Source organism: Lepisosteus platostomus, chromosome 8, assembly GCF_059453375.1.
Source record: "Lepisosteus platostomus isolate fLepPlt1 chromosome 8, fLepPlt1.hap1, whole genome shotgun sequence".
In the NCBI taxonomy this organism is placed as follows: domain Eukaryota; kingdom Metazoa; phylum Chordata; class Actinopteri; order Semionotiformes; family Lepisosteidae; genus Lepisosteus; species Lepisosteus platostomus.
In genome coordinates, this window is record NC_142618.1 from 50,377,674 (window position 1) to 50,404,934 (window position 27,261).

The 27,261-nt window shown below is 38.0% G+C and overlaps 1 protein-coding gene across 2 annotated transcripts in view; it reads left to right on the forward strand.

Moving 5' to 3' along the window:
• The first annotated feature begins 12,035 nt into the window (after nucleotides 1-12,035).
• ptprn2 (protein tyrosine phosphatase receptor type N2) overlaps nucleotides 12,036-27,261 on the forward strand; it is a 324,963-nt gene continuing 309,737 nt past the window's right edge. Inside the window, exon 1 of one of the 2 annotated variants that reach the window (XM_088643833.1) lies at nucleotides 12,036-12,407. In XM_088643833.1, the coding sequence (XP_088499959.1) occupies nucleotides 12,329-12,407 (79 nt within the window). In that variant the 5' untranslated portion in view covers nucleotides 12,036-12,328. The remainder of the gene's footprint in view (nucleotides 12,408-27,261) is intronic. The other variant, XM_088643832.1, reaches the window with a different exon arrangement.

The following is a 27,261-nucleotide window of genomic DNA, read 5'->3' on the forward strand; positions in this document are numbered from 1 at the left end:
CACATTTAGGGGTTTGAATTCTGAAACATCTTTTTTGTAAGGTCTTCATGATTCTGAAACAGTTTTTTGCTGTTCAGTCACAACTCTAAGAAATGAGAACAAAGAGTTCAAGTCTTTTTGTGATTGATTTACAAAAACAAACTGTGATTTATATCCTGGAAAGTGTTCAATGAACAACCTGCCAATATACTCTTTCTAAAGGTACATCTTACAAAGAAGGAGCTGAATCTAGAATAGAGACTGAGACCGTTTGAATGAAGTATCTATTTCTGAAAGGTATTGACTGTCTGCCCATTTGTCATCTTCAAACGCATCAGTGTAACAATGACACAAATGGAATTTAAGTGGTGCATCTACTGTAGATTAAGAATAAGAGAACTGTCTCAAATAGTGTAGAATAGAATGCCCAGTCATGTTGTTGAAATGGACTTCTTGTAATCTTTCATTTAAAAGGATCAATATGGGATTATACATTCTTGTTTGTGACAAAAATCTAAGTGTTTGATTTCCCATACTAAAAAAAAGAATGATCATTTCAGCAAGTTCTGTTTGGCCTGATTTGTCTTTTCAAGTTTTAATTGGTTTAGTCCACTAAAAGTTTCACTGTTGGTTTTAAGACTTGTATTACAAGTCCAATGTTGAGTGGTGAACTAATATGTTTCAGCAGCCAGTAGGATGAATGAATACATTTTATGTTGGAAAGCGATCATGTCATTATGAGCACACATTGCTCATTCACATGAACAGGTGAAAAGTGTCAATTCTAATATAAAATGCACTCATCACATGCAATGCTATCCTGTTTCCTAGGAGATTGCATGACCTTGTAACGGTCTCAAAATGAGCCCTATCCCAATATGCAACAATCTAAACAAGTGCTCAATTTGCTCTTACAGTCTCTGTGCCTTGTTCATCTTCTCATAAATTGATATTTTCATCTGAAATTGTTCCTTAACAAACAAGCTCCTATTCAAGATTCAAGTCTGTTGTTTTTGTGCTATGAATATAGATTGCTCAAATGCTCAGAGCAGAGCCCTGTAGTGTAGCCCAGGCACTTGGGGTTTGCTGGTAAGGAAAATGAATGGATTTGAATGAGAATCTTAACATTTATTTCTTTTGTGGCGCATGGTGAATTAGGAAGACTAAAATTTTGGATTCCCCTGGAATTTTGTCTTACCCATGCTTAAAATTAACACCTGGCTATCGTAAGCAATTTGTACAAACAGGATGCTTTTTTTTAAGCTGGTTAGGATATTTGAACCATATTGTTATCAGCAAAAGGCTCCATGCAATAAAATTTGTTTCCCCACAGAAAAGGAACCAGGCCTTCCTTCCTTGAATTAAAGCTGAACTCATGTTATGCTGTTTCTCCCTAAACTTCATTGCACCACTGCTTCTGAAGCTGTTTAATTAAATGCACTGTTGTAGGCTATGGAGGGCCTGCAGTTGTGGCTAACGTGCCACTAGAGGCCACCAAAGGGCCTTTAAGAATTGTAAACTGTTTCATCAGCTGTGTTATTGGATTGTTGTTTAAGGTCTTGAAAGTGCATTCTCACATGGGATTAACTGCTGGTGTGTTAGTATATAATAACACAGGCTAATGAGCAGCAGACGAAGAACCTGGAGTCCAAGATGGACACCTGTGAGGCGCAGGTCAACTAGCTTTAATCCAGCCGGCCTGAGAGCAAACCCACACTTCAGAAGTGTTTGCACTAGTTGAGCAATGAATCGGAAAAGGTTCAGAGTTGCAACTTGAAAGGCCAAGCAAAAGATGGCTACTCTTGCCGAGCACCAGCCCAGAGTGTGTCCCGCCCTTAGACAGACAGACATGAAGGCCTGATGGACGAGTGGAGAATCTGTGATCCCTGATCCGCCAGGTTTCTTGCTGAAATGAGGAAATGAGCAGAAGCCATACTGGAGACCAGCCAGAGGAAAGAAAAAAGAAAAGGAAAAGGAAATTAAGCGACAAAAAATGACATGCTTTTTTGGCTGGAGCACTACCAAGCCATTGAAGCAGTGACGTCTCCTAAATGGAAATGCCAAGAAAAACAGTTCTGCTCAAATCGCACTGTGTGTCATTGAACAACAGCGAAAGCAGTGGAAGACAGAGACGAGGGAAGCTCTTGAGATGCTCTTCTCTCTGATTCCTATCGATGCAGAGCAGAATAACTGGCCTCCTCAGGGGTCTTGGAGCACCACAAATAATCTAAGCTGCACACAGAAATATCTGAAGGCTTCCTTGCAACTAATGGCTTCCTCAGTGACCCTTAGAGATGCGTGGAGGAGGAAAGACTGATTTGGCAAACCCCGATGGCCAAGTCTCACGAGTTCTCTGGAAATGTCGAAGTGAAAAAGACCAGGGAACGGACTTTGGGCCTGGCAGTGCCAGAGGGAGAAAGAGCTCATTGAGCCCCAAGTGTCCCTGAAGGTGAGGAGGAACAACAGCTTGTTTCCCAAGACAGGTGAAGAGCTGCTGTCACCGGGGCCAGAGGCAGATGACATTGCACTCAGAGGAGGCAGGGGAGAACATGGGAAGCTTTGCAAGATCTTGGGCACCCACCCCTATATTCCCAGGAGAAGTAGAGCACATGAGAGTCGTGTTAGCACCCCTTCAAAAGACCCGAGGAGTAGTGAGAGACCTTTGAGTCTACAAACCCTGGGCATGGTAAGAATTGCACTCTCCACTGTCATTAATCCATTGAAAAAGCTGGTAAAGAGTAGTGTCAAGGTGGACGATGTTAGAGTCTTTTCTGGGCTTGTACAGTTCTGCTTTCCAAACATCCCACCTTGTTTCAACTGGTGAAACAGTTTCTAAGTTCATCACCCAGATGGACGTTTCACTTTAGTAGTAGATGAAATCAGTCCCTTCCCCTGTAAAAAGCCCATTGAGCTTTTACAATGATGAGGACTGTATAACTAAACAGAATTACTGCTACTGTCCTGGTCATGGAAGGTATTGGGAAAGTAATCCCTTTTAGTTTTTCCTTGCTCATTCTTTTTAATCTTTCTTTGAAACAGGCTAAATGATTTTTGTTATGGGGGAGTATTGTTATAGTTCTTTCTGTATTTTTCTTTTGTATTTCAGAATTGGCATCCCTTCCCATCTTTAATCTCCTTTTTTCTCCAGTTCCATTTCTTTTCCTTATTTGATGGAAAATAAACTCCTCCACATTTGCCGACAGCACAGGAAATCCAAAGCAATTTTGGAGGAGGCAGACGATGAACTGGAATGATCACAAATCCAAATAAAGTCCTGAAAGTATGAATAGAAATATAGACAACAGGACAATTATCAATGCTTTGAGCTCCTCTTCTAAATTTGGTGCACAATTTCTTAACCCCTAACTCTGTTTGAGTTAAAAAACTTATGTTCAAATGGTAAAAAGTATAGATAGTGAAGGTGTTTAAGATGGCATAATTTGACCCAGATGAAACATTTCTAAAAAAAACATTCAAAGTAAACATGCAACAATAAAGTTGAAGTGAAAGGGTCCAAGGGCTATTTTTTTCTTCAAGAAAGAGTTGGGAGTATGAGTTTTATAGTCATTCTCTAGCTTCTAAAATAATGTACTGAAAGCCTTGAAAACCTTTCAGAATAATGTCTTTGGAAAACCGACTTGATTCTTGATTTGTTTAATAATCTTCTGAAGATGAATATTGCATACTCTAAATTTATTTTCTTAAATAAACTGATTTTAGTTTCTATCTGGAGATGACAGAAATTGCACCACTAAAAAAGCTCTGAACAGTAAAATAAATTCACTCTTATTACTGAACAAAATGGGCCTGAACAGCATACTGTACATTATACTGCACAGCATACTGTACTGTACATACATCCGTCCTTCGGATGAGACGTAAAACCGAAGTCCTGACTCTCTGTGGTCATTAAAAATCCCAGGGCGTTTCTCGAAAAGAGTAGGGGTGTAACCCCGGCGTCCTGGCCAAATTTCCCATTTGGCCTTAACCAATCATGGCCTCCTAATAATCCCCATCTATGAATTGGCTTCATTACTCTCTGCTCTCCTCCCCACTAATAGCTGATGTGTGGTGAGCGTTCTGGTGCACTATGGCTGCTGTCGCATCATCCAGGTGGATGCTGCACATTGGTGGTGGTGGAGGGGAGACCCCATTACCTGTAAAGCGCTTTGAGTGGAGTGTCCAGAAAAGCGCTATATAAGTGTAAGCAATTATTATTATTATTATTATTATTATTATTATTATTATTATTATTATAGAATATAATACGTTTGCAAGAGTTTTTATCAATGCTTTTCTATTGTTTCACACTCACACTTTTTGGTTGGGAGAATATGTCAAAATCCAATGCCCGGAGAGCTTCAGATATTGATGGCGAAACTGCTCAGTTGGCACTCCAGCTAGGTTTAGGGTTAACTTTCAGTCTCTACTTAGACCATTTTTAAGCTTAGCGCTGGATTTTGGGGCCCAAATCACCTTTAGGACAGGTGATTTTTTGCTCCTAACTGAATTTTTTTTCAGAAAGTTTTTGGTGCCTGGATGGCGCGGTACACTGCTCCGTAATTGTATCCAACAACAGAGTCTGTCGGATCAAAAGTTGCAACCAAACATTTTACAATCTAATACATTTGCAAGAGCTTTTATCAATGCTTTTGATTGTTTCACATTTAAATGGTTTGGTTGGGGGAACATGTCAAAATCCGATGTCTGGAGGGCTTCAGATATTGATGGTGAAACTGCTCAGTTGGCACCCCAGCTAGGGTTAGGGTTAACATTCAACCTCTACTTAGACCATTTTTAAGCTCAGAGCTGGATTTTGGGTCCCAAATCACCTTTAGGACAGGTGATTCTTTGCTCCTAACTGAAATTTTTTTTAGTTGGAAACTTTTCAGTGCCTAGATGGTGTGGTGCACCGCTCGGCAATTTTAACCTAAAACTGAGTCGGTCGGTTCAAAAGTTGCAAATATGCATTATGGAATCTAAAACATGTGCAACAGCTTTAATAACTGCTTTTGATTGTTTCACATTTAAACAATTTGGTTGGGAGAACATGCCAAAATCCGATGCCTGGAGGGCTTCAGATATTGATGGTGAAACTGCTCAGTTGGCACCCCAGCTAGGGTTAGGGTTAACATTCAACCTCTACTTAGACCATTTTTAAGCTCAGCGCGCTGGGGCCCAGATCACCTTTAGGACAGGTGATTCTTTGCTCCTAACTGAAATTTGTTTCAGAAACTTTTCGGTGCTTCGATGGCGCGGTGCGCCGCTCTGTAATTTTATCCAAAAACGGAGTCGGTCAGATCAAAAGTTGCAAGCAAACATTATACAATCTGTTGCATTTGCAGGAGGTTTTAACACTGCTTTTGACTGTTTCAAAGTCATACTGTTAGATTAGGGGAACATGTTGAAATCCGGTATCCAGGGGGTTTCAGTTATTGATTGCGGAACAGGTCAGTTGACACCCTAGCTAGGGTCGGGTTTAGTATTCACACACTATTGTTGTTGAGATCTTTATTGTAATAAACTGTCCCTAATAGAATTTTAAACTATGAAGCACACTTTATTTTTGTTTCTCTGTGTTTGACACGTGTCTTTATCATTGTTTTTGTCCTCTGCCCACTAATGACTGATTGTATAATTGCAGAAAGACTTTTGCAGACTTTTGCAAGACTAAGAACAGGAGCAGCATTTTAACACAAAGGGTTGTGGGGGTGGATTGGCATCCTGTCCAGGGTGTACCCTGTCTTGTGCCTGTTGCTTGCTAGGATAGGCCCTGGCTCCCCTGCCTATCCTGCTTTGGAAGAAGTGATTAGAAAATGGATGGATATATTGTGTGAGTACAGAATGGCCAGAAGAGATCCATGGATCAATTAAGGGACATGCTACTTTACATGCTACTTTAGATGGGCCAAAATAGCCTGTTAATAACAAGAATTAACCATTAGTTCTTCAATAGAATTACAGTGTACAAAATATGGAAAACAAATTTGCGATAGGCCTCGCAATACAATTTAACAGAGCAGGGAACTTTTGAAAGTATGTTAAAATAAGTCATTATTTTAAGGTGAGTCACATTCCATTACTATAAACTGCTGGCTCCTGGGAAAGTAGTTACAGCACCTGTTATTACAGATGCTTTTAGTACTCAAACTCCCTGTTAGTCATGCCTGCTGGTAAAAATATATAATGTACAGTGTGTATCCATATGTGTGCTATTTATAATCACCCATTTTCCTTTTTTTTTTTTCCAGTTTGGAATTGACGTCCTCTGAGATCCCAGACTTCTAGAATGACGTCTGCATTGGACATAATGAAAATGCCCACACACATGGTAAACTAAAACTAATCCTGCCTATTCCACTCTTTACCGTAACCTGGTGCTCTCAGGCACAGATGTGTCTCCCCTGCAGAAGTCAGGAGCTTGTTTCACCATATAGCCCAGACTGGAAACGGTAACTCTTAAAGGGCATGATGAGCAGAAGGTCATAAAAAAACATTCTTGCAAAAACAAAAAATGTGTGGCAACAAAAGAAATGTATCATGACAACAAAAGGTAGGAGTGTCGCAGACAAGAACGTCAAATGTCGCTATGCTATTGTTCATGTGAACATCAGTTCATCTCATTGTGAAGATCGTACGGCAGAGCCAAAAGTTTTAAGTCAGAAAAAACTAGATGTCTTCATTTTCTTACATGAGAAAGATACCCGCTTAGCATCTGTAGGTTTAGACAAGTTTGACAGTGACCCAGTTTTGCTATATTAACAGCGCTGTTGCTTTTATGAGGAATATTCCTGGCAAAGACACAGTTCCAAAGTGGAACAATTGGTTTACACTGGAGGTTTAGTTCTGCTTCCTATGATAAAGTAACTAATTGATCTGACAGTCACAGTAGTGAGGGGATGATGCTCAATAAGGAAAATAGCAGTTAGCAGCTACTGCCCACTCATCTGCACATCAAGGTAAACTTCTCTCACTTAAACTCCTCTATGGGCACTGGCAAACACAGCATGTTGAAAAAGAATGTGAAGAAGCCATTTTCTTTATTTTAAAAATTGTCTCGTTCTTTTTTTCTACTTCACTAGGTCACAGTACTGCATTATGTACTACCAAACCGAGAGAAAAAAGTATGAATGACACAAGTTATTGGTGTTGTTTCAGTAAATGATGAAGATGCTTTCAGCAAAGCCCTATTAGACTTCATTTTTCATGACCTGGCAATTTTCTGAAGATGTGAGTCCGACACCCATTGTGTCCTCTCATGATGTCAATTTTGCTTTCGGTACAGGTGTGCCAGAAAAGCATTCGGCTTTGCTAACACACAGATGTACCTGCTAGAAACAAAAAGGCATTTCTGGGTTTCTCTATTAGAGAAAGAATTCTCTATTAGAACAGCATCGTCACTTAGAAAAGCTCTCTCAGAAATGCACTCCTGCAGCCCATGTAACCTTAAATCCTGGATGTAAGTATGCAGAACAGTATTTGTATTTGTAGCAATATTTGGTAATGAATTACATGATACAATTACAATGATAAATACTGTTTTTTTAGAATAATGTCCCTTATGCTTAGAATAGTAGGTATATTTGAAATATCAGTCATCTTTTAGAGTACAGTACTACCTACTGTATGGGTACATTACCAGCTTTTCCTTACTAGACAATTAAGGTAATATACTGTACATGTACTGTAGCTAAAGTCTAGTCAATAACTAAATGTATTAGAAGTAATTTGTGGGGTTATACATAGTTCTCTTACGTTATCTTACATTAACATGCATAAAAAGCAAAAGTGTTGTTCTTGCGCACCTGTGTATTGTGTGTTTTGTTCTACTTTGGGTTAACAGAATGATTGTTAAATTCCTAGTTATATTGTACATGGTACACACCTTCCATAGTTGTATAGTAAAAGGAGGCTGCCATCACACTTAGACATGAGTGTCTTTATTGCTTTGGGGATGTAAAGATATTGGTGAATGTAGGAATAACTTTGAAGAAAAGTCTCAGCTGTACTTAGCTCTCTCTACTACTTTTAGAGTAATAATTAAATCCACACCAAGCATCCATGTGAAACTTTAAATTCATGTCTTTGCAGGACTCCGGTTCAGTCAGTACTATAATAAGGGGATTGACCTAAAGCAGGAGTAAAAAACTCCCACACATTCAGGCCTCAAGGTTTCTACTCTTATAATGAGTTCCTAACTATGTAAATAATTGAATACTTCATTAGTCATAGTTTTGAACAGTTGAGGGATTACAGAGACCGAATACATCTATGAGAAATTACCTTTTTGGACAGAAATTTAGGAACCCATCGAAAAAGAACCCCAGTCCTGAGTCCAGGTTGAGATACACTTCAGTTCGTCTGGAGAACATTGTTCTTTGTGTGTAATCAATCACTAAATAGAATTATGAGATGTAATTTCATTGTTATATAATACTACGTCAGTGTTCTAACTTACAGTATGTTTGTTGCCATGTGCTTCCCTACTCAGATTTCCAACTGACATCTTGTACACTTACTCTTGTGGTTTTGAAAATCCATACGAGTTCTAAGGACTCTTTGGCTGCTCATAGCTCAAAGTCAAATATAAAATGTTCACTGGACAGACAAACACTACAGGGGAGACTAAAGCATACATTTCAAGAGAAAGGAATGCAAGAGGTTAGTTTGTATGTACTGTACATGTACCTACAGTAGTTAACATTAGGAGGCTCTGGTATTTGATACAATATAGTGCATAGTCGAATATGTAGGAGCGTTTCATTTTCTCTGCTTCTGCTTGTGACTGTTTAGCTACAGAATTAAAACACGTCAACCTCTTTCAGACAGCTCAACATGATTGTTTCATTCTCCAATAGCAATGATTGGAACAGCACAGAAAGCTGACCAGTTGATTTGCTCTAGTTTCTATTCTTTCTGGAACGGAGAGAGAGTGCAATGCAGGAAGGCATATTATTAACCAGCAACATCCACAAAATGAAATATTTGTACATTTTTAGAGACAGTAAGACTATGCCCTATGTGTAGTATAGGTCATATTAGTTTCAGTGTAATTGTAGTCTGTACATCCTGAATTATAATATTCAGAGGTTAAAATCATAAGCCTGAGAAATGTCTAGAGTTTCACAAGACTCTTTAAATGCCTAATACCTTCTGTTATTGATATCATTATAGTAACATTGACTTATGTCAAAATAGATTTCAATACTAAATTGCAGTTATTGGTGGTAGCAAGTACGACTCAAAGCCATATGCAGTATAGGGGCAATCGTTACCTTGCACTGAGCAGTAGTTGAGCTCTGTGGCCCAGATCACCTGAGTTCTAGATTTGGCCATTTCATTCACTAATTGCAAATGGGATGGTCCAGTGGTTGGCGTTTGATTGTCTGAGTATGATCTGAGTAAACTGGGGGTAGCTGGCCCAGAATATTTTGGCCTTCCCCGTGTGACTTGCCAGGTACTTTAATGTTTGTAGAGATAGCAGTGAGGATGTGCCACTCCCCCAGCTGGTATCAGACACTGTGGAGCTTACAATGTGTCCAATGATGAATGGCTATACTCGCGGGCATGGTAGTGTGGCATGCCTACATATCTCTGTATTCCCCTAGCAGATAAATACTGTAGGTCCTAGTCAGGGAGCTGAGCATTAAGGACAAATGACACCATTGGAAGTTCCAAGTTGTACTGTATATTGTAGAAACATAATAAAATAACTATTATACAAACTGACAAAGAGTGGGGTTACTTTAGAGCACAAGGATGTTTGCATCCCCAGCTCTGTTCTCATTGACAAAAACCACCTGTCACTTCACAACGAAAATCCTGCCACCGAAACATAAAACTGCCCACGTGTGCAAATGGAAGGTAGAAAATGAAAGAGAATGTGAAATTGATTAAGTGAGTGAATACAAAGAAGCAAAAAAGAACTGAGGTCTCACCAGATGATTAAATTGAGATTGCAGTATCGTTCATTTCTGTCCTTAAAGATCCATTAATGACTGAACCCAACATTTTTCAGTTTTCTATGCTATTTAATGTTCAAACACAGCCCTTAATTAGGTAGGAGAATTCTATGTTAAACTAATGGACATTTTTTAGTTATTTCTAGAAGTCCATAAACGGTTGGAAATTACAAAGATCCTGTGATACTGCATAAGTTTCTTGAAATACAATTAAATGTAGCCTTCAGTCAAGCAGCTGAGAGCTCAGTTGAAAGCCCATAGTTTTTTTTTATTTCATCTCCTCCCTGATTTAGAACCAGCAGTTGTTAATCAGTGCTGTTTAATGGGTCTTACCGTTTTGCAGCAACAGAGGAGGAATGGGGTCTATGTGCGATTGTCTCTGAAGAAGGTGCAGTAATTGTCAGGGCCATTTGCCATTTTTCACACTTTGAGTATTACACCCAGACCTCCTTATTCATGGGGGAAATGTTCCAGAACTGTCCATGGATAACAAACAACATGTACTGTAGGAAAAAGCTGTCCTACACAGTATATACTGTACACCATGGGACACCTATTACAACAGCAAAAGATTTTCACAAGAGCAAACCAGTTAAAGATCAACTACGCAATGAAACTGCTGCACATCCGATTTTCAGTGTCAACTGGAATTCTCTGCTTCAAATATTTTACATGCTGGAACAAAAGAAAACACTTCCAAAGACCAGTGGTAAAGTTTTCTTGATTTTTCCAACGTCAATGGAGACTTCAAGGAAAAATACTAGGCTGCCATTTGACCTAGCCTTAAGCAAAACACCCATGAAGAAAGTTTATTATGTTTATTGGTTTCTTTGCCCAGTTTTTTTACAAGCACCGCAAAGGCACAGTGGGTAATGCTCTTGAGTGCTGGGTTTGAATCTGGCTCTGTGTGGATTTTCCCCTTGTATTCTGGTTTCCTAACACTGTCCAAAGACATGCTGACTAGGTTAATTAGAATTTTTAAATTATCACCCATAGGCATGTGAGTATGAAATTTGGGCTGAGCTGGTGTTTCATCCACAGTTGAGTCAATGCAGCATGGGTGCACTCTTGTAAAGTGGTTACAGAAAAGGGTCCAGTTACATCATTTAAAACTAAGACTTAACGCTTTCACATAGCTAAAAAATTAGCATTATTATCTATACTGTATATGAGCATTCGCATTTATATTGTGATGTTGTAATGCAGGATGATGTTTATGGTTAGCAATTATAATTGTTAAGCAATGTATAATTAATTTCAGCCTACTCATTAATGCAATAATACATTTCGCTGTACAATAAAAAAGTTATCATATGTAAGAAAGTATTGTGTAAACTGTGCTTCTTGTTTAACATGATATTCCTGGGAACATATTCCTGCAGTGAAACGTATTACTAACTCGGACAAGCTCCTGGGTAATTGGCAGTTTTTGGGATGGCTGGTATGAAGAGGCAATTTAGCATCATGTGCAGAGGCTGTACTACACGCGTGTTTTTGTACACGTGTTAAGAATAACGTCACACAGTTGGGGAGGGACTAAGGAGGAACAGGAGAATATTCTAGGACAAATATTACAAGTCTGCTATACTAACACGTGTAAATAATAGCAATGTCTTTCTTCTGTAGTGGTGATCCATATTTCTCCATGAACGAACCGATCAAATCACAATGTGTTCTTGCACTGCTTTCTGCTACGATTAAAAAAAAACAGAGTGAAAGCGACAAACCAGCGAACTACAATAATCGCATATTTAATAATGAAAATTGTTTAGCATTGCAGAAATATTTTTGTTCCAACCTGTTAAATCTAACAAACATTTAGGGTGATGTGCCGACTCCAAATCCTCCCCAGTCCTAACCCAGAGTGTGGCATAGGCAAAACAAACAATAATAAAAGCAAAGGCTATAGGAAGTGCCTAAAATAATATTTAAGAGTATTTAACGTCAGCGGAAATTATAATAATTTCGATGGCAAAAAAAAAACCCACATTATAGAAGCCTGGAGCCTGAAAATCCCAGCGTAGAATTCCGCTTTATAAAAATCCAGTAGGTGTTTCCTTTTAGCGACGCTTTCCGTCTCACGACTTTGTCAGGCTGTACTATGGACCAAGGTCTTTCAGCGTGTGTATTTTAAGTTGACGTCAAGGACTTGAAGGAGGGGCCTGGCCACAGGGTGCTGTTCTCAGTGCTGATTTCAAGCCGCTTGACTGCGGGAGAGAGTTTGAGCACAGGGCTCCCTGAACACAGAGAGGCATCCTCCCATCTCCCTCCGCTTTCTCCGTCTTTTCCCCCCCCTTTCTCATCCCTGGAAGCAGAAGAAGAAGAAGAAGAAAAAAAAAGAGCACAATGGATTGTTAGCGAAAGTGTGCAATGGATCAACAAGAATAATGGATTCGATTTACACCGTTCTGCTCGTCCTTTTAGTTTTCCATTCCCCCGTTATTGTCGCCGCGGAGAGAAAATTCGGTAAGTTCGTTAATTCCCGTGTCAGTTTATTTGTTCTCAATGTTTGCCGATCGTGCACATAGTGTATCGCAGCTGCGCTCCAGTGGTATAGTATTAAGGATGTGCCTATTCTGGAGCCGTGTCAATATTACATTAGGCACTCAGTGGAAAACAGGCGTAAAGCGGTACATTGGTGTGGGGGCTGGTTATTAATAGTGCACACCAGTAGGAAACTTTATACAATAACGCAAATATCTATAAATGATGTTAGAAATCCCCCGATGAGCTTGAACGACATATTCGAAATCTTGCTAGTCCTATGTGAATGGAAAACATACAAGAAACGCTGCCTGCTTTTATGTAAATGCCAGGCATGTAGAGTGTTTTGTATGGCAAGAAAGATCATGGACGCTTGCGATTCCAGCACTGTTATACATCATATGCATTTGTTCATAAAAATAGAAAAATCGGTCAAGAATATTTTCCATTGGAGGTAATGCAGTGAAAATTCAAGTTATGCAAAACGGATTTCCAGAAAAGCTAATAGTAAATAACGTTGTTATTATTATATGGTTTACAAAAGAAATGTAGAGCATTGCATTGCAATAATCCAGCACCTACTGATACATTTATTAGTCTCCAAACATACAGTAGGTTTAAACCTGATTAGTCGTTTTTCCACAAGGAAAAGTTACCTTTATTTCTTTAAAGGAAGCGTAAAGTGTTTCTTGCTGTTGAACATGAATTATCCCCTGGGTATGGATGGTGTCAGTGCAAGGAATGTCCTCCTTCGTTGTGAGATGAAGAACACCGGTGAACTTCTGAAGTCTCCAATGCGAGAGCGGATTATATAATCGAGTTACAGCCATGCTACCAACTGTGGTGAAAGATAAACATTACCGGAAACAACAATACAACAATTATAATAAGAGAATATGAAATTCCACGTTTTCTGGTGTAAATGTTGCAAAACAACTTAAGTGTTTTCAAACCCCTCTTAATGTTCACCTATTGTTAATTATTGTTCCCTTATAGGGATGGAGGCCCCACAGGTGCTTTTAAAATGAAAATTAGAGGATAAACTAAATTTCAGTCTTTGATGGGATTTTGCATTATGGATTAATGTGGAACAGGCTGCTCTCCAGTCTAAGAGTAATGAGAATGTCCTTCATTAGTCTGGTTCTCAGAGTTCCAAGTGCACTGCAGTCCAAGAGATGTTTTTTATTCCTTTTGTTCTTAGGAAGAAAAAGGTTCAGATGTTCAGGTTTGCATTCCTATTTTTTTTTTAGTTAAAACGTTTTTTATTTCACAAGATAACTGGGTGCAGTCTGACATAACGAGAATTGCTGTCTGCGTTTATAATCCCTTTACCTTACAAGTTAATATACTGTAGTTCTATGTTTAAATGGACTATATTCACTTAAATACTGTAGATTTGTATTTATTTGTTGTTGTTTTTTTTTGTATTTTGAGTCTGTCCCACTCAATTCACATGGCTTGTATCTGAATATCCAGGGGAAGATCAAAGTAAGAATTGCTAATTGCTTGCATTCAAATACTGCTTTTCATCCTAAAAAAATCCAAAGTGCATTACAAATAGGAGGGTTCCCATGCCAAGCCACCACAGAAGTGAGGCACTCACATAGGCCAACTGCCTCGCTACAAGGCAGATCAGAGGGGAGAACTGAGAAACATTCTCCATTTGAATTAATGTAGCCCACAGTGGGGTTTAACTAAGACACGGGGGTTAATAATTCTATTCCTAGGAGCAGCACTTTCACCTGCTGGGGATGTGGACCTCTGGTCCAGAGGAAAAAGCATCACCTACTGAACCAACAGCAACCAGTAACCTGAGTTTCCTTGAAAGTCTCCTATGCCAGTACTGACTAGGTCCAGTGTTGCATGTCTTTTTATATCGGTTTATGGATTTGTAGTTGTCAGGTGAATTGTATGTTGCTTTGTCAGGACCCAGAGGGGTGTCTGGTTTTCTAAGTGTATATTATTACCAAGTATTCTGAGTGAATCAACAGTTAAGTCCACATTAACCTGATTGATGTCTTCGATAAGGATTTAGGAGAATAGAGAAGGGAGGTTAATGAGTGGTTAGATTATGCTTGGCTGAAGAGAGTGGCCACTAAGAGAATACAGAGCATGATAATAGGTTTAAGGTTTCTATAATGGTAAGTGTTCTGGTGCACCAGTCATTAGCTGTGCCTTGCTGCTCACTCATTGATTAGCAGTGCATTCATTTTAAGGCCTTTCTCGTTGATCCTTAATGTTGTTGACCAGCAACCTTCTGTTACAGTCTTGATTTAAAATGCTCAAAGTCCAGATCTTAAACAAATTAAGAAAGCAGTGTATTCACATGAGCTATAAATGGCATGCAATTAGTGAGGAGCTCTTTTAATCTTCATTTTTAATGGGAAGTAGCTGCGTCACTTTGATGTTTTATCTTGTCAGTTTTTGGATTTGTGAAGTCGTTTCCAAGAACTTCGTGTCTGGCCTGGAGTGCAGTGGCAGGTCACACTGAGATATAGTTCCAAGCGTTTGTATGAACTGAGATCTTGACCATTTAAGATTGCGTGCTGATGTTTGGAGGAGTTGGGGTATTTATGATACTTACTCTGGATCACCATTCAGATACAGGCAACATTCCCACCTTATCAGCTGTGTGGTGGTACTACTTCAGGCTTCTGTTTTTACCACTAAATTGATCAGGGCAGATGAATTGACATCCTACTATGTATAAAACATTTCAGGCATCTTTTTGATGGAAAGCACTATATAAATGCTGTTGTTATTGTTATTATTATTATTAGTGGTGATATTCAAATGGCTTTATAGTACTTTTTGTCTTTTATCACAATATTTTTAGGATATGCTTCTACCGTCATATCATGTAACCTATCATTCTTCAGTGACATGTTACACAGTCTTGAAGTCAGTCGAGTGTGTGTGCTGGTCATCATCTTTATTTACCTTTTCTCAGACACACTGTGCCAGGAATATACCAGTATGTCCAATGGCCTAGTCATTTGGTTTTTGTTTCCTCATGGCCTTACAATTGTACTGAAAGGTCTGGTTTGAGTTGTCATAAAAAATTAACTCTCTGACAGCTTGGATATTCTTGATGGTTGACTGTTCTGATTCAATGTATTGTATATGTCAGTTCTCCAGTTACAGTAAGTGTAGTCTGTCAGTCTGAAAAGGCTGTAAGGTACCAAATGGCAAGGTCATGCATGCAGTGTCCTAAGCTACAGTAGCAATATCTGGAGAATTATTGACTGTGCAAAAAAAGCAAGCGATCATAAATTAAAACAAGGTATCCAGGTAAGAGTAAAGTCATAGACACTTTCGAAATTAGACCAAAGTGTGCAAGCCCGTGCCCAAGTATACGTGATTTCACTAGCTCTATTATGGGTGATCAAAGTCAGACAGGACATCATCTGTTTTCTTTGCGGCAGTTTTGTCAGTGAAAGTTGCATTTGTGCTGTCGGATACCTTTATTCTGATGTTAAAAGGAATGGGTGGCACATTTCACAGTCTTCACCTATGCTGTGCTTATTTGAGAGGGGCAGCGGTTTTCTTTTTTAAATTAAACACATGAATGTCATAAACAGATAATCCATGATTTTTGACCTGCAAAATTTTGTTTTGACTAAAAGATTAGCCCCCCCCCCCCCCTCCATTCTGATAGCACACATTCAAAAAGGGTATGGAATCATCTTGAGAGTGTCTGAAGTAGGTCAACAGCTAGAATGATCAACAGTTTGGTGTTTATAAAGCTTTGAAACGTAATGAAAATGCAAGAGCCTAAATTTACAATAGTAGCTCACAGGACACATGCAGTTGTGTTTTTTTGTTCATTTATAATAGTAAACAGACATGTTTGCTGTTTTTTTGGGTACAGCTGTACGATTGTGAGTCAGCAGTTTTTCTACTTCTGCAAACTAAACTACTCTGGACCCTCTTTACATTATTGCACTTTTTATTACTAACACAGTGCAGGAAAGCACTGTAAATCTTAAATACAGTATAATCGTCTTTACATTTACCTCAATCTAAGCCAAATAATAGCCCATCAAACATGACAAGAAGAAAATAACTGTAAAATGTAATGTGCAGTGATATTTAAGTGGGCTCTGATTTGTTTATGTGAATATTAAATAGAAATAGAATGAATCTCATTTTCGGAATTTAAATGTATCTGCATGGTCTCAGGTATGCCTTCTCTATACAAATGGGACTGTATGGTTTAAATCTGGCTTGTAGTGACAGTGAATAATCTTAATAATGTTCAAGCATTCCTGCTGACAGCTACTTTTCTGGTGCAACTAACTCATTGATTCTGGCATATCTCACATTCATGGACCTCTGTGGTGTGCGAATATTTAGAAGGAAAATAATTTCACCAAGCTTGAGATGATTGAGAGGTTGTCACCTCATCTCCAGTAATTATTCTATTTAATTAATCCGGTACTTTTTAATGTTACAATTTTCTGTTTCAAATGACTGCATTAGTATTTCTTTCAACAAAAAGAGATATCTGATATTATTTTAGACAGAATATTAAAGTATGAAGGTGAAGTGAGTTATTTTATTTGTTTATCTGTAAAGTGGGCTACAGAAGCTGAAGGAAAGATTTTTTGGGGTGTTACTAATAAGCTAAAGAAAACTGAAAATGCTTCATTAGCTGAATCAAAAACTAGCCATACTCTGTGTCAGGGGTTCAGGCCTGGGTCCCATCACTAGCCAGCTGTGAACGGGATTGTCCAAGTGGCGGCACACAGTTTGCTGAGCTCCCCATTGTAGGGTGGGATTAGCTGGGTGGGACGGTCTTAGTTCTTATCCACATAGTCACCCCTGTGGTCTCCTGGATGTTTGGAGACCTTGGAGCAGTTAGAGGGTGACATACTTCTTCCCCAGTGGGTGCTAAATCTCTCATATGAGGCTGTGGTACTGTACCCGTAGCATCTTAAAAGACAAGTGGCCCAAAGGAGGTTGGTTTGGAGGAGTTTGCGTGGTTCATCACGGTAAGCTGAGACATGAAAAAAAAACTACAATTGGCTATTCCATATGCAGAGTATAGAACACAGTTCTAATACTTTTCAACTTGTCAGGTGGATATAACAAAATTCTAAATTTGAGAAAAAATATGGGCAAATGTAGGGTTGACCGTAGCAGTGCCCTAGTTCTGGTGGACATTTGACCTCGGTCTTGAAATTCCTCCTCTGCCTGCCTATTGAATTTTCTGTAGACTTCAAATTAATGCCCCTAACATTTAAAACCATAAGCTCCCCCTTATATTTCTAAAATTCTGATAAATAGCACTGCTAGACACAGACTCTGGTCCTCTGATGCTCATCTTTTGTTTCTCCCCTACAATTTGTGGGTGACAGAACTTCACCTGCAGTACAACTAGGTTGTGCAATATTCTTTCCTATGCATCAGAAATTCTGCAGTTCTGACTTGAGTTTGACTTTAAAAGTTACTTGATAAAACTATTTTTTTATGATACACTTTGTCTGTTGATTGTTAATGTATTTTGTCTCACTCTTTTGTATAGATTTTTAGATTATTTCTTATTAAAAAATGATTATGATAGTAAGTGCATAATGACTTGAACTAGTACAAAAGATATGATTGCAAGCAAGTCTGTCACATAATGAGAGGTTTGGTCATCTGGTTAAAGGAAGACAGTGATATATTCAATTACCACTGGAGAGTGAAAAGATCTCCTTTCTTTTTTGAAGGCGGCTGCCTTATTGAGTACATCTAAATCAAATTGCAGCTCACAGCAGAACTCCCACTTCTGGGCCTGCAAAGAGATTTAATGCTGTCAGTTCCCTAGGCTACATATTTTGAGCTAGCAACCATATTTCTTTGCTGTGATAAGGCAAAGCGAAATGTGAGCATTTTTAAAATTATTCAATAAAAGTCCATCCAATTGGGTACCCAGGCAGAAATTAGAACCTCCTGCACCTGCTTGCTACCTGTTCAGCTCAGCCTCCAGAGCTGACAGAAACTGATACAGTACATTTCCACTTTTACCCATAGGTCTTCATAAGATCCTACAGAACTCTGGCTTGTGTGTGACTTACAGAACAAGAAATGTTTCAGTTCACGATTTGGAGTTTTTAACTCAGCTGGATGTTTCCCTAAAAGCAAAATCTGGAAGACTATTTTTTTTCAATTACTGTTCCTTTACTAACTTAACATTTAAGTAAAACATTCTGCATAATAAAGCATCTTCTAAAGAGGGCATCTCCGATCTGTTTTTCCCAAAGGAGAAATCTATAAAAATAGAACTCTTTCCATTTCTATTTAATGTTTACTTAAGAAAATCAATGTCCATGAAAATACCCTCTACTTGGATCTCAATCATTTCTGTGGTGTGTTTAGTAAACAGGCTTCAAGTGAAATGTAGGCAATGAAGGTCATATTTAAGATTTACTGTATACATCTTTGCTGTCCGCGTTTGTAATTAAGTAGGTAACAATACTATAAAGAGTCCAGAGCATTTTATTTGTTCTTTAGTGGAAACAGGATTTAATTTAATCTGCCGAGCAGCTGATTAAATATTGAAAATGGTCATTATTCTTGGTAAGAATGCAAAGTTTTTAAATTATATGTGCAACAGAACAAGACAGGACAAGACAAATACATACTGTAGTCAACCCTTCAGATGAAAGGATAAACTGTGTCCTGTTAAGCTTTTGCCATGGAAACATAGTGGTGTTGAATACGTGTGCAATCAATTTTTTTCCATTTTTCTTTCACATTAATTACTGTACCTACAGTGTACTGTATGCTTTCTAAATACGTGAAAGGCACTGTAATCAATGGTTGGAGGGATTCCAGTCTATATACTGTATTTTATTACTTTATGTAGTGGTGAAATGAAAAAGAAAGTAGCATACACAAGGATTGCTGATGTGTAACACACTTCGGAAAATGTAGTTGAGAAGAGTCGTTACTGCCTCGTCTTTGTATGCAAATGTTTTTACAGTGAATGCTCACAGTATAGTTTGCTTCAGGACAGTTAAACCTTCTCTCTCATCTTTGCCTTACAAGCCACATCCACCACCGTTACAGACTATGTTCCGAGAAGGAAGAGACCTCACTGATCAGTCACTGTTCAAACTCATCTCTTTTCTCATAGCCACATTAAGTGCTTATACACCTACCGGTTCTTTCAAAAGCCTTTTACAAGTATACAGGAGAAATTATGTAATGCTGCCATCACTATTCGCTTCTGAGTCTCAAAAGTGCCAGATCCTTTGTAAAATTGTGCAATTGGACCATGCAATGAATGAGTAGATCAAAAGCTTAATTATAATAATACACTTGGCGATTCACAGGGTGCAACACAGGCATCCATAAACTGTTGTGCATTTGTGTTGCATAGAATGATCGTGTGACCTGTTGACATGAATGTTTTTCTCCAGAAAGATTTGTCCAAATGACCAACATAAAGATTTTATATTTTGTTTACCATAAAATTTGCATCACTTTGGTTATATACTGTATGTGTGGCATATTCTGTTCTTATAGTTCTAATCTCATCTCATCTAGCCATTTGGAAGTTGTCATTGGAAATTATGTACTGTAGTATGCATTACTTAAGTTGCTGAGTAATTTTTTGGTTTAGAATATACATATATGTATGGATTAGATGGAGCAAGATGCCAACATCATGTAAAAAGTGTTACTCCATCTCTGTTTTGTGTTATTAGTGTTAACAAAACATCCCAAAAAAAATCCCAAAAGTTCCTTATGGTACATTTCTGTTAGTTGTTATTTTTTCCCAATACTTTAATGCACAGTTTTTTGGAAATTGTAAGTGAAACTATCTAGTGAAACACTCTTACGGAGAAAGCTGTCCGTGTGTGCGATGTTGACAGAATTTTTACAAAATGAAGCAAACTGTTAATCTGTTCCCTCTGCTGTACAAATTCCACATTCATTTGGTGGCTGTTAGGTTCCAGACTGCTAACATTGTTTCTGGACGGGTTCTTACAAGTTGACCCTTTCTGTTTAGCATTTAAGGCTGTTGGATGTGAACAGCAGGTTTTCATTTCCTTCCATCTTTTGGTGGGGGAAAAAAAAATCAGAATCTGGGATTCTTGCCTTACAGGGAAACTACTGTTTCTTTAGATGACCTGTTAGCAGATGGAAGCCTGAGAATGCAACTCAGAGGCAGCCATGCACTCAGCCTAGTTCAGACCAGCATTGGAATACCTGTTAATTCATGGTTGTTAGTGACACAATATAAGCAAAAGGCCAATAAGACGTGTATTCATGTTCCGTCTCCTGTGTATAGAGTATGTATATGTTGTAATAGAATTTATTTCACGGGGATAAGCATTAATTCCATTAAAGAGCTGGAGAAGGTATTGATGATATTAAGTTACAGTATACAAAAGATATAGTATATGATTAAGATGAATTTAATAGAAAAATGCTAGAAACTCAATGAGAAATATGCAGCATTCATTAGTTAGAAAAGCTTGGTTGGATACAAAGCATAGTACTGCCTTATAACATATGTCTGATGGTTTACAATTAACATTTGTATTCATCAGTGCAATCCTTAGTACTTAATCAAGAAATATCTCTTTAAGGTTGGACAGACTTCATACAATAAATAAGAAATGTTAAGTACAAAATAGAGATACAGTATGTTCTCCTTACATGTGAATCGATACAATGGCAGTTTGACACCTTTTACATTAATTTAGGTTAGGTAGGTAGGTTATTTTGGAGGAAAAAAGGGAATCCCATTTAAATCTCAATGAGCAAAATAAAAAAAAAACACAACCATACAGGGTAAAAGACATTGCTCCAGATACAGACCTGACTCAAGAATTGAGTGTGAATTTTAGTGTATAGCCACAAGGCACATCAGCAGCTGCTCAAAATTAGAACTTCACTATCTCCACAAATTTATTTTTGTTGCTTTAGCATGAGTATTTGTAATTTTTAATATTGTTTTGTCTTTGTAAAGGGAAAAAACATTTATCTGGGATGACTTTTGGAAGAGAAAAATCTTTATAGAAGAAAATGTATCTTTATTAAAATCTCCAGAGAGCAGTACTTTTCTTTCTGAGATGTCCAGGCACAGAAAGCTGAAATTAGTCAAGGACTGTAAATAGCAATGGGCTAGAAACAATGGATGACAATATAAGATTTAATAAACCACAATTCTAAGGAATACCTTCTAGATTGCAAACAGGAAATTAATCTTCTTTTAATTAGTAATGAAAGTGTACCTGCAAATAGTAATGGAAAATTCATAATCATTACAATGAAGTTGAGGTTTTTGCAAAATATACAGTTTAAAAGGTTTTAGCATTTTTTTCTTTATTTTGAGTTAAAACCTTTTATTAAAACATTATTTTATTTATTTTCGATCACCCACGTAAGTTGGTCTAATAATAAACTCTGTTATTTGCTGTAGTACTAGTGGAAGCAGGTGTGTTTCTTTTTGCTCTTTTAGTGGGGGCAAAGACACAATTATGCAGATGTTCTCAGAGAAAAGACACATATCCAAATCATTACCAAAGCCAAGGGAAAGGTCACAAGGCTTATCGGCAGTCCCTGTTCCCATAGCAACAGGCATTAACATCTTTAATTCATATGTTGACAGTACAATGAGTCTGAATAAAGATAAAAGAATGTCAGCATTAGCAATCCCACTACATGAAAATAATAAAAAAAGTAAATGAAATGCCTTTATTTCCTAGAGACCAAAATAACACAGCTTTAGAGCCCTTCATTTAACAAACATTGCAAACATTATTTGGTAACATCATACTGTTTTGCTTTTATATTTAATTTGATCACTTTCAGTTAAGTTCAGTTTGCACTTTTAAAAGGTAAAATGCATTTCATTCACCTTGCCTTGACTTTGTAATATACTGTGCTCGTCATCAAAAGAAACGTTCCTCTTATAACTGCAACACTTTCACAAATGTATTAGGAAAACAAGTTGTTTGTTGCAGGTAGATTAACATTGAATTGAACAGACATGATCTAGGAAAATCCAATATGCTGATCAACATTTGTCATTCAGAGGGGTTTTCCTGTGAAAGCCACAGACTGTGTGTGTGTGGTATCTGTTGGTAGAAATACAGGCTGTACTGTGCATCTGCAGTGCATGCTTTGCATTAGGTTGCAGATGCAGTCTTGCTGGATTCTGTAACCTTCCTCACTTAGAGACTGGACACATCTGAGTTTGTTCACTGGTCTCTAAACCCTAGATGTTACATTTTGTCCCTTCTCATCCAATAAATTATCAATGGGACGCTAGATTAGAGAGATGGAAATCCAGGACCTACCTGTCACATTCTCATTATTCTATAAAGTTTTTGTAACATGGATAGACTGAAGCATGAATTGGATGAGCCATCAGGACAGAGAGGTACTGGGATTTGATCAATATAACACTTGATCCGTGCAGTCAGATTGCCATCACTGGAGAAGAGTGATTGATGGCGTGGAATTCAGTATTGAACAGACTCTTTTGACCAGACCATCACATTTGGACCTCCCCATTGGCCTTGGCAAGATGTTCTGACTTGTGGTCTCCCAGGATATGGCCTGTCACTGTTGCACTGTTGTATTGATCCCAGACTAAAAGTGAAAATGCAGTGACTTAGTGCCATCTCCAACATACTCACAGCTGTTACTCTTGTGATCAAATGGGCATATTGCTTCCCTTCTGCATTTGTTTCTGTTGCTGTTCATCATGATGGACATTGAACATCTGATCACCTGTACATAAACTCTCCCAAAGAGTATAATTTAGTCTTATGCAAGAAGTGAAATTCCTTGAATATACCAGGGCCCACCGTGACTGAAAGGTTCCATATGAGGGGAAGCCCATTTAGCCCATCTGGTAGTTAGTAGTTAATTGATCCAGGAATCCAATCCAGTCAATCCTTGAAAGTAGTCAGAGTATCAGCTTCATTAGCAAGGCTGGGTAGGTTGTTCCATACTCCCCAAAAAGGTGGTTTTAACTGCAGGTTTCAGCTTGTGCCCTCTGGTTCTTGTTTTACTGTTCAATCTGAAGAAAGCTGCTGGGTTGACTGTGTCATTGCCTTTGAGGAATTTGAAAACTTGTCAGGTCGCCATGTAATATTCTTTGTTCAAGATATAAAATTTTCAGATCCTTCATTCTGTCAGTGCCTGTCAGAATGCATCTCGTTGCTCTTCTCTGTACTGTTTCCAGAACAGCATTATCTTTTCTATATACGGGAACATAATGTCCAGAATTATACACAGTATTCTGAATGAAGCTTTACTATATATGTGTTATACAGTTTTGACTTAATATCCCTTGGATTATATTCTGTGTTTTTCACTATACTGTTTACATCATATTCCTAAGCATTATAAGCCTAATTATTTTCATTTAGAATTCCATTTGCTGCCTCTTATTTTGGTGTTTTCTGAAAACTTAACTTGACCTTCCTTTCAAGGAAAAAGCAAATAAAAACTCAGAATCAAAAACGAATTAGTCCATATGTTTACATTGCATCAGCCAAGGTGTGGCAGAAATTTTTTTTTTCACCGACGCTGAAAACAAGAGAGGCTCTGATGTCCATTTTTGTTACATTAGTGTTGCAGCTTGGATCAGTAGATCAGGCAGCAGGAAAGTTCTGGGAAGTAGATTAGGAGAGTGTGACAGGGGGTATTCAGTATAACAAATACTGATCATCTCTACTAACGGAGTATGAGTACACTTGTTCCTACACGCACACAAAGTCTGTGTAGTATTAATTTTATGTCCAGGGAAGCTCTCTAGGCCCCAGATCACATTTCAAATGATGTCCACATCAAAACAAGTGCAGCAGAATTAAATAAATCATCACTTCTTTTGACTTTGAAGGCTATCAAGAAACCTTCAAGTAGCTTCTTTAGTTTTTTTTTACATCTCACTAATAACACAAGACCAAGTGATTACATTGGCTGAGGAAGGCCTTAATCAGACACATTTCACCCTTATTCTCCTTGAGTAAGTTATTAACATCCTGCAGGTGTACTTGACCTTTAAGTAGTCCAGAAATAAATTGTTCTGCCTTTCTCTCTCACTGTGTCAACAGAAACGTTTCCTGTTTCGGGAGCAGTTTCTTAAGAAGACACACCAGATACACCAATAGAAAATAAAATATGTAAATATACAGTAGTATCATGTTGAGTTCTTTAAAGCTTTTCTTATCCCTGTCACTTTTATATGAACTTGTCTAAATGTGAGTTTTTTGTTTTCCACCAGGATGGTCTATTTGAGTGTAATCTTTGATTTGAGAACTTTCTTACAGCCATCATAACAAATATATTCTGCATAATATTTATGTTATTTTCTGTTTCATATGAATTAATGCATTGTAATACTATGCCTTATATCTCAAAACACTGATACATTTTAATTATGATTTATTCTTTCATTTTTAAATGTTATATACAGCCTATATATACAGTAAATAAGTTGTTGCAAATGTATTGAAGCCTCAGAAATCAACAAAAGCCTGTCCTCCATGCATTATCATGTTTTAACACTGTTTTCATGGCTTGTGTCTAGCAGAGATAAACTGATTTATTTGGCGGTGAGCTTTTGTCCTTATAAACCCATGTGTTCGAATGCTGTACAGAGCTTCTAAATAAACATTTTGCTTATAACATCACAGAAATTATGATGAACAGACATCAATCCATCTTCTAACCTCTCCCGCCAATACAGGGTTGCAGGGGAGGCAGGGCCTATTCTGTCAAGCAACGGGGGCAAAGCAGGATACAGCCTGGATGGGACGCCAGTCCATTCCAAGGCAGAGACAGACACAAAAGCACACTCTCCCACCAGCACCATTTCACAGAAGCCAATTGACCTACAAGTATGTCTTTAGACTGTGAGAGGAAACCAGTGCACCCTGCGAACACAAGAAGACCATACAAACTCCACACATATAGCACCCCAGGAATTGAACCTAGGGCCCCAGCACTGCGAGGCATCTAACCTCTGCGCTCTCATGCCGCCCATTAAACAGACATTGTGTTGATTAGCATTTGTTATCAGTAGGCAGCCTGCTATGAAAGACACAGGCTATTGCAATACAACAGCAATGCATACTGTACTTTGTACCAGAGATTGTAAAGCAGGCTTTTGGAATTGTTTCACATTTCTTATGATTTGTCTCAAACATGTGTCTCTTCAATGGGGCCTTACCTGGCACATACTGTACTGCAAGCCGTCCATAGCATACTGTAACTAGCAAAATATCATCTAGTAAGATGCACAACTGTTCCGCAAGCAAAATGAAGTTGTGTTTTGTCTTTGAGAATGTTGCCATGTCAGAATAGGCAGAAAGGGGGGCAAATGAGGTCCCAGGACTTGAATTAATGAAGGACCTGATCAATGCAGTCATGCTGCCATCTATCACTATTAGTGGAATACAGTAACCACCATTGGCCAGGCCATCATAACCTCCCCATCGATTCTGGGGACGTGTGTAACTTGTGGTCTCCCACATCATGGCCTATCAGTGATGTGCTGACTGTGACTGAAATATCTTGCCAGGTTAGATATTGCTGACTGGAAACAACACAGATGGCACGCGACATTGTGCTGACAGTGTTTTTTTTTTATTTCCACCAGGCTTGACATTCAACAGATTAAATCGTCTCAACACCTGTGTCCAATCAAATGTCACACAGATGAGATGATGTAATACTTATACAACGAAGTCACTCAGTTGTAGGCCAGTCAGTCATTTCCTGAATGATCAATTAAACAAAGGGTTGCCAAACACACTGAAGCAGTATCCAAACTGTGCATGTGTTTTTTATAAAAATATATGTGAAGAAAAAGAGGGATTTTTGTTTTAATGTTCAGCAATGTAACAAATTACTGATGTTTGTGTTGGTAGTTGTTTCGATCACTCAGTGAATGGCTGGGCTGCTCTTGCAGTTGAGACAAAAAACCCTAGGCTACATGAGAACACAGTCCTCATTACTAGATAAATAATAACACCAGTAATTACAGTAATAACTTGAATACTTTACAAAAGACATTTTTATCACTTCATTGTTTATCATATGTTATTTGATACAGCTAATGTTAGCCCTCTAAATAAACTAATATGGAATAAATTATATAAATATATGGCTTAAATAGTATAAAATAATGTATTTTAAAAACACTAATAATGTGCAAATATACAGTATACAGACAGTATACAGTTACATACTATATAAAGACAATGAAAAGAATATGTATGCAATTATTTTTTCATTATCTTTACAGTTACAGCTATATCAATTAATAGCTCACCTGATGTTAATTACTGTAATTGCTTGAATGCTCACAGGCTGTCTAATCAAACTGGCAATTGTGTTAAGAAGTTCATTGGGTCCCATCTCTGGGTAGAAACAGCTGGTGTGGCTAAAGAACAAAACAGTCCACTCTGTTTAATCATGCAATGTCAAAAATCAGCACATAATAATTATTATTAATGATGTAAGTTTAAGGCCTGCAAGAATCTCGAAGCATTGTGGTGATATGGTACAACAGTGCAACCATGACCATTACCCTTACTTAAAGACACACTTAGACACTTAGGTGCTTAACTTTGTGATCACAATTTTAATACTGGCTATTTGTAAATTACTACAGTCTATCTTTGATAAGAAAAGTAGCTATTAATCAAATCCTGCTCCTGAATTAAGAAATTCAAACATTCAAGTGTGTGGTTTTGTTAGCTTTTGAAAACAATATGTCAAGCTTTGTCTGATTCCTGTGTTTTTGTTTATTTTCTTTCAAACACTGTGCTTGGCAGTTCCTCTAGTTTCTCTCAGTTTCTGGTGTTCTCCACTGTCA